This window comes from Myotis davidii, unplaced genomic scaffold, assembly GCF_000327345.1.
Source record: "Myotis davidii unplaced genomic scaffold, ASM32734v1 scaffold174, whole genome shotgun sequence".
NCBI classification, from domain to species: Eukaryota; Metazoa; Chordata; class Mammalia; order Chiroptera; family Vespertilionidae; genus Myotis; species Myotis davidii.
The window spans coordinates 402,655-411,445 of record NW_006289087.1 but is presented as its reverse complement, the minus strand read 5'-3'; the positions used below and the strand labels follow the sequence as shown (position 1 = coordinate 411,445).

Here is an 8,791-nt window from a genome sequence, read left to right as displayed (position 1 = left end):
CGCCTCCGCGGCGGTTGGCGGCCGCTGGGGTGGAGACCAGACTGTTTTCGAGTTGAGGCGGGCAGAGGTTCGGTGGACCCTCGCGGACCCAGCCACGCAGCTACCCTGGTTCTGGCCGGCGACTCCCGAGCCCGAAGAACAGAACAGCCCGGGGAGCGCGCAGGTGCCTGGTCACCGCTTACCGCGGGGGCGAGCCCCAAGTCCTGTGTGAGGTCCAGCTCCGCGTTTGAGGGTCTGTCTATCCCGTAGGAAGCAGGGCGGGCGGATGGATGGTCGCCAAGGATGGAGGGAGGCTACCTGCAAAACGGGGCCAGTCACCCAGCCAACCCGAAAGGAGGAGTGGCGGTCAGTCAGTTACGGGAGAAGCCGACTCCGCAGTCGTGTGCCTTTCTCAGCGCCAGATTCCCGCCTGTAGATTTCGCGGGGGTTGCCTGTCGGTGTCCAAGGAGATGATGACGCTCAAGGAGACGTTTAGCGGCGGGTCCGGTTCGTGATCCAAGCACGCGAGGCCGGTGGTGGTGGTACTGCTGGTGCGCATGAGAGAGGCCATTACCCCCACCGGGGGGGGGACCCGGGGTCACCACCACCAGGGAGGTGGCTTTCCTGATGAATTTTGTTAAAAGTGGGTTTCGGCGCGGATACCCGTTGTGACCGTAAAAGCTGCTGTTTCTGGTTTAGTGAAAGGGACATAGACTGAGCGACCTGGTTCCCTAAAACTTTCAGCAGCTCTGCGGGGTGAAGTCCTATCGGTGAGAAGGGAGCATCCGGCTCCTGCCTGGAGGAGGTGAGCTGCGGGGACCACCCAGACGCTTTCCCATTCCCGGTACAGAGGCTGGCAGCTGGAACTCCCCATGTTTATTTTAACTTTGTTGTTGTCAAGGATACAGGACCTGGGAGCCTGCCTCATTCTTACCTACACTCCTCCAAGTCTGTGCTTTCTCTGGCTTCTTTTTTTATTTTTTTTTTAAGACTCCCCTGTTCCTCTGGGGTGTGGCCGCCCTTGTTTCAGCAAGTGAATGAACCTAACTTTGTTAGATTATTAGGTTTGTTTCCGATGGGCTTGATCAGATAGGGCTTATCACTGTATTTTGGCCGACCCCCCCTGCACGGCGTGAAGGTAGGACACCTTTAGCTCCATCTTAGGAGAAAACTGAATAACGGTAACTTACATACCGATATCCATCTATGCCCTGAAAAGGGCTGTAGGCTTTTTAACTTTAAAGTTTTTAGATTGCCTTTCAGCAGAGAATGACCACAGCTTTTTTAAATTACCGGCATCCACCAAATTCAGACCAGTCCCACAACAGTTACATGAATCTTTCTTTTCTTTGGAAACTACTTTCTTCTCTCTGCTAAATTGTGACAATGTTTGCCTGACGCTCTATCCACTGAACCAAACTGGCTAGGGCTTCATGTCCAGTTCTTTATGGTTAGTTGATTTAACCTAACAGCTTTAATAAATCATTTCTTTCTTGTAAAGTATTGACATGCTAGAATATCATTTATTAAGTCTAAGTCTCTTTAAATTGGTTTCTCAAATGTTTATTCCCATTTTGCATTTTCTATTAAGTGACTGGGCAAGATTTACAAAGTACTTGTGCAGGTTATCATTAGTACTGCCTCCCCTAAATACCTTCCATTATTCATTATACTAATAATCAGACCTTCAGACACATTTTTCTTTATGCATAGAAACAAAAGTACGTCAAAAACAATAAATTGGTCATTCTCCTAAAGCACAGAGTGCTTTTCAGAGACTACACAGTAAGGCAGTTAGTGCTGCCATGTTGGAGAGTCCGCCAATTGCGCTGTACGTGAATTCACATGATTGTGGTGTCCATTAGCGACTCTTTGCCTGTATTTCAACAGGCAACAAAGCCTGTTCCAGGTTAATGACAGGGAAAATGGAACAGATAAGAGACATCACAAAGGACAAAGCTATAGGGCTTAAGAGGACTAAATAGATAGATATAGGAGGCAAGGGTAAGAAATAAATCCAAACATACTCCTGGGTCACTTAAAGAGTGAAGATGGTGGTTTAAAAAAAGGGCTGGGGAAAAAGTGATTTCATTCCATTATTTAGGTTGGTAGAGGGACATGAAGAAAGAATAAGCTGCTTTTAATTATGTTATTTCAGGTAAAGAAGCAGGTACAGGACCTGACTTTGAGGAGGTCAGGCTTTTGATATCATAATGGTAATCATAAAAAAACTGAGAGCCATATTTTAATTTCTCTATATAGTTAGCATTAAGTCTCTGAATAATAATACTTTCTTCTTTTTAAGTTATGGATTCATAACCACAAAATTCAAATTCCCATAGTGTAGCACAAATACCCATGATTTTAAGAGGTTCCCTTGTATCAATTAAAATGGAAGATTCAAATTTTCATAAAAGTTAGTAAAGACAGTACCCAACTTAAAAAAGAAACTTATCTTTATTGTTGAAAACCTGATCGAGGTGTCCTCCATCTTATCGAAGAGGTTTGAGCGCTTTGGTGAGAAGGTCGCATGCAAGTGCAGGTGCTGGTGATTAGATCTGAGAGAACATCCTATAGAACCAATCACACCAAACGCACTGTTTCTGAGCAGCACAACTTTCATTTCGGGATTCAGCAACACAGTAACCGAGGTCTCTTTTCCTACCTCTTGGCCACAGATGGCTCCAGGGGTTTGGGCTGGGAATTACACAAGAGGGAGCCAGGGTTAAGGCACTGGACGGCCAGTTAGTGCCTGACGGGGTAGCCGTGGCGACTAGGTCTCAGGTTCACTCTCCTTTAATCAGAGATTAAAGAGACCCACAGCTCCCTTTCCATTCAAGCACCAACTGCCTTCTAGCGGGTGGTGCGTGGGAAGGAAAAGGGCATTTCCTTCTGCTGTGAGCAAACTGCTCTTTTATGATTTTTACTATTAACCCCGGGAAAATAGACAAAGGTTTCAAGGCTCCTTCTTAAAATACTTCTCCATGTACTTTTTTTCTTTCCAAATGGACAGACGTTGTACCCAGATACTAATCAGCTTGGGGGCACCAGTTACTTACCAACCAACCAACTTGGGCCGGCATGTGAGGGGAGACTCCTTGGTGCTGTTTGTCACTGTCGGCCTTCCCATGGGAGCCTTTGGCGGGAATTTCTGGGGGGAGACATACTCTAAGCAGCAACATTTAGGAAGAGGAATTCCCATAGCCTATGGGCCAGCAAGATCTAGAAACTGGTCCCAAGTAGCCACTGGCTTGGAACTGGGTGGGTGAAGCGGGAACTGCCCATACAGTATAGTTAGAAGTATCGATATTCCTAGAAGCTTCTTTTTTTCTTATTATTATTACTGTCTTCCCTCTGTCAAACCCAGAGCCAGCCACTTTCCCCTGGTTGCCCGGGGAGGAGGAAAAGGAACATATAGGCAGACCAGACACGGGAGAAGGTATATGAGGTGGAGACAGCAACGTCACATGGCAGAGGGAGAGCAAGGCCACCATCAGGCACGAGCCCCGTGGCCTCTGAGAGGGCGAGCCCAGAACGGCACTGAAGGGCTGTTGCTTCGGAGAAAGGTTCCCGGCATAACAGCGAGGAGGCTCCCAAACACAGTCCCAGCCCCAGCCCCAGGGCCGGCCGCCCCTTCTGTGGCACCCTAGCCCCGAGGAGCCTGGCTGCGGCGTCGATGTCCCTTGAGATGGTGCTGGTTTGGAAGCTGTGGCTGGAAATAAGTGAGGTCAGGGGGCGTGGGGCTGGCAGGCTGCTGAGGCTCTCACCTCTTGTGTGTCTGGTCTCAGCACCACTGCACGCAGTGACCCCCCCAGCAGCCCAGAGGTGCTCCTGTCGGAGGAGGGGTGGAGACCAACTTGGCGCAGGCGGCCATGTTCAGGGGAAGAGGAGAGCTGCTCCCAGTGCAGAGAAGACGGAAGTCGAATTCTTTATTGACAGAATCAATCAAACACTCATGGCAGAGCTGGCCGCAAGGACCCGACCCAGCACACTGCGACATTCACATGACACCTATTTCAATGTGACTCCTCTTGTTCCTTCAGTTCTGTACAATGATTACGGAGTGGCTCTACATGGAAACCACCTCCCCCACACCGCCCCGTCCACTCAGTTCTTAGAGACAAAGAGCTTGCTCCAAATTTATAAAAAGATAGGCTAAAAGACAAAAAAATAACCGACTCAAATAAGCTGTCAGGCCTCATCGAGAACGGCTTAATATTACTAATTCTCTTCTCTGAACATTTTACTTAAGTGCGTTATGAGAGCTACCAGTTCAGGGTTCCCACCAAGCGCATCGATTTGTTTGTAGGCTTTAGCTTCGAGCTCTTTCAGAGTATTCCGCGTGTACTCAAAAGAACCCACATTCTCAAGATAATGTACACAGTATTTTTTAATGTCTACGTTTTCGGTTCTCTGGCGCAAGATGTTCTGCACCTGCGTGCTCTCGGGCTTCAACCAAATGGCGTGAATAGTAGGGAACGAGAACTTGCCCTCCGTGAGATCTTCACAGAAGCTTTTGTTTTCACTATATTCTTTGGAGTGTAGATTCGCATAATCATCTCTAATTTGGAAAAAGAGCCCAAGGGTATCAAGTAGTGACTTTAAATCTTCTTTGTAATCAGAGAACAACTGCATGAGGCCCACCGCTAACCCAAACAGTCCGCCCGTCTTCTGCTGCACCATGGCCTTATATTCTTCTTCCGTGGGACAGGTGTAGCTATCCCGCCAATAAATATCCAGGCCTTGTCCCTGATGGAGTTCCAAGAGCTGGCGCGTGAAAAGCTTAACTGCATCGGGGTGATCCAGAGTTAAGACCTTCTCGAGGCCAAGAAAATATACATAATTGGCAGAATTGATGACAGACGGAATCCCATAGATGCTGTGCGCCACGGGAAAGCCACGTCGGAGCTTCGAGTTGTCTTCGATATCATCGATGAGCAAACTGGCGTTATGCAACATTTCCGTCACTTCAATGATAATCTAACAAAAAGACAATTGAAAAGTTCATTTTTTTCATATCTGAACTACTATATTAACAGATTATGATGTTCTCAGGTGCTTTAGTTTTTGAAAGTAGTAATTATTTAGCAACCTCAATATGAAAACAATAGATTGCATGAGCATTAAACAGAATTAAGAGCTAGGAGTATTTCTACGTGATGTCATAAATTTCTTGGGGATTAAGAATGAGGTTAGAGCCCCTGGGTAGGTAGCCTAGTTAGGGCATCGTCCCGATACAGGATCCCAGCCTGGGTGCATGGAGGCATAAAATATACAAAACAATGTTTCTCTCTCACTCTCTACCCAAAGCAAAAAAGAAAGGGAGAGGGAGGGGATTGAATTGCCTAGATACCTGCAGCTTGTCGTCTGGAACTTTTAGCCAATGATTAAACGCCTGTGAAAGTTTAGTTCTCACTTGCTTACCTGCAATTAAAGAATAAAATTTGGCAATAAAGTTAACACTTTAATTATAAAAAGCATTTCAGAAATTTACTCTAAAACAGATCAGACTTGATAAATCCAACCCCATCAATCCATTACCCATTGGAGAGCTTCCAGTGCTGGGCCCCTACTGTCAAAATTCACACTCTAAACCCCGCAACCTTAACATCAGGGCAGGCCAAAGAGGTTCTAAATCCTTCAGCAGCCCATCACTTTCATCTTAACTTGTATCAACAGTTTTGGAATGGGATGGGGGAATAGGAATTGATCTAATTCATTCCGTTTGAAAGGATGCCAGCCTAGTTAGTGGCAGTTAATTAGCACTGTCAATTTCAGAGAACACAGGCATTTTGGTTGTTGAGGACATAGGTATTTTTAATGAAATGTACGTTGCTATTGAATTACCTCCCACAATTACCTCTTAAAATTATCTAGCATTCCTTTAAATTAAAGTTTCAGAGAATAGACAACTCTGCCGCTTTCCTACCAAAAAGTAACACTGCCATGGCCTAAAGTATTCCCTTTTCTATGAGAAGGAGTATTTCAGGTCCAAGTAACTGGTTTATAAGTGAATTTTATTCTAAGAACTTACCCTTTTTATATGTCTGAATTTTTACTATCATCATTTTTCCAAAGTTAAAAAAATATCAAAACATGTACATACACATAAACATGATTAGGCAAGTGTAACCGTAGGAAGCCATGACCAGGTGGCCCATCTTTATAGGAATAATGTGGGTTATGCTTTTAAGTAACGTGATTTAGATGCATGACTATTTGGCTGTTAAAGAGACTGGTAGTGTGAGAAATGGAGTGTGCGAGTGATGGAAACATGAGCATGGAATGTAACTGAAGCTTTTTGTTGGTGCACAAATTGGCACAGCTTTCCTTAATCTAGTGGGGAAGAGGAAAGTGTGGCATCCGTAAATAATAAACCTCCAAAAAGGTACTCAAATGTTTTAAGTATTTTTAATTTTTAGGTATGTTATATACTTGCATATTTTAAGGGTCCCTCAAAAATGTCCCTTTTAATAACAAATAATCACTTTTCTCATACGCATGACCTTAAATATAAAAATCTCAAGAGCTAGCAAACCTTTTCTGAATTCTAACATTCAAATGACCACTACTATGTAAAACCAACCCTGTTTGGTGTGGGTGGCAATAGATGTTTCTCTCTCACCCTCTCCCTAAAAATCAATTAAAGAAATATTTACGAATTGAAAAGTGTGTTTTTTGTAGTGTACTCTTGAGTATGTAGGTGAAACAATAAAAAAATAAAGTAATACCTGGTAACTGAAGCAAGTACTTGTAGGGTTCTAGAAGAATTCTTTGGACTTTTTCTTGAGTCTTCTCCATTGTTGTTGGATTTCAAAGATGATCTGTTAAAAAAGAGAATCATAAATGTGATCTCATTAATTAAATTATCTTTGTCAAACTGCAAAGGAATTTGTATCTCAAGGAATTTGTAAAGGCAGACTTTATTTCATTTTAAAAGAAAATTCTAAGGGTATGAAATCTTGAGAACATTATGCTCAATGAAAGAAGCTAGTCAAAAAAGACTACATATTGTACTATTCCATTTACATGAACTATTCAAAACAGGCAAATCTATAGAGGCAGAAAGTACATTAACAATTGCCTAGGTAACGTTAAGGTAGGGGGGCTAGGAGTGACTACTAATGAGTGTGATATTTCTTTTGGGGGCCAACAAAATGTTCAAAAATTATACTGTGGTGGTGGTTGTACACCTCTGTGAGTACACTAAAACCCACCTAATTGTATATTTTACACGGGTGAACTATGATATATCAATTATTCAAGTGATTGGTCAGTGTTCACCTGGATTTTAAGGAATAAAACTTATATTAAACCTTTTATATTTACTCAGTTGTGAAAGGCTTATATTGTCAAATCAATGTTAAAACGAACCCACAGATTTAGATTCTTCTATATACAATTGATTATACAAATTAGTAAACATACTTGTTTTCTATGAATATTAAAATGTTTTATAATACTATATATAATTTAAGGGGAGACTTCCTTCCTGTATTTTCACTACAATCAGTCCATTTCAGAGATTCTGATTTTAAGACAAGACATGCATTATTAAAAATATTCCCTCCCTTTATTCTTCTTAAACTTACATTTACTTCGATATTTCCTAGCATATCACTCATGGTCTTCCTAGAATCCTCCTTCACTATTGAATCTCTACTCTCCTGCTCTGTAAAAATCTATTTTTATTTGTCCCCACATCAGGAGTTTTCTAATTGCTCTGACATCTTTGGCACATTTCAGGTTTTTCCCCGTTATCGGCTTTCTTTTGATTCTTTGGACAATGATTTTTTTGTCTTTAGGATTATGAACTTAAAGAACTGGAAAGTGCATGCCCTGGCTTGTGAGGCTCAGTTGATCTTCCTCCCCTGCATAGAAAGGTTGCAGCTTTGAATCCTCCTCAGGGCACATGCCCAGGTTGCAGACTCCATCAGCTGTAGGGGATGGGGGTGGGTGGCAACAGATGTTTCTCTCTCTCACCCTCTCACTCCCCCTCTTTCTAAAAATCAATTAAAAAAAAACATACTTAAGAATTAAAAAGTGTGTTTTCTGTACCCTACTCTTAAATATGTAGGTAAAACAATTTAAAAAAAAATTAGCACACCAGGCTGTAGCTCTATTAATTTACTTTTAGGTTGATGAATACTACAGAATGTCTATGTGAGTCCGAAACGACTCAATTTCAAAACGCAAACTGCTCTGAACTTATTCAAACAATGGATGAATGACAAATACAAAAACATATTCTCTCCTCCGTGTGACCATTGCAATAACTTCCTAGCTAGGTTCCCTGCATGAGCTAGTGATCTTTGGAAAACTCAAATCTTTCGAAGGGAAGTCGTATCTCTCTTTCCACTGGAAAAACAAACCAACCCCAAACTCCTTAACACGGTGTGTAAGGATCTGGGTCCCTGCTCCTCCGGCCCCAGTTCCCCGTATTTCAAAAGCTCCCGTTTGACAGAAGGCTTTCCAGCGTTCTCTTCTTTAGGTCTGACATGTTCTTTCCTTAGTTACCCGCAGCCAACCCCTCACCTCCCAGGTCGATCCTCCCGGACTCGGTAAAGCCCTCCCCGAGGTCCCTAACCGCACGGTCTATCTCCGATCCCCTGTCACCGTGCAGCCAGCACTCGCCGCTGCTGCCCTTCCGCACCCGCCGGTGCCTGCAAATTACCACCACCTCTCCCACTAGGCTAGGTTCACCCAGGCAGGAGCCGGACCGGTTCCTCCGCCCGGTAGGCGTTCAGCGAGTACGCGGACTGAGCGAACGAACGGAGACTGCTTTCTAACGCTTTCGGGGGTGAAATCGGGG

General features: G+C 43.8%; 1 protein-coding gene across 2 annotated transcripts in view; it reads right to left on the bottom strand.

The window, feature by feature from the left end:
* Positions 1-2,417: 2,417 nt before the first annotated feature.
* The window catches only part of GGPS1 (geranylgeranyl diphosphate synthase 1), an 8,801-nt gene continuing 2,427 nt past the window's right edge, over positions 2,418-8,791 (bottom strand). For both annotated transcript variants that reach the window (XM_006761245.2, XM_006761244.2), the window contains exons 2-4: positions 6,711-6,803; positions 5,333-5,403; positions 2,418-4,959 (exon numbers count right to left, since the gene is read on the bottom strand). In XM_006761245.2, coding sequence (XP_006761308.1) covers positions 4,201-4,959; positions 5,333-5,403; positions 6,711-6,780 — 900 coding nt within the window. In that variant the 5' untranslated portion in view covers positions 6,781-6,803 and the 3' untranslated portion in view covers positions 2,418-4,200. The remainder of the gene's footprint in view (positions 4,960-5,332; positions 5,404-6,710; positions 6,804-8,791) is intronic.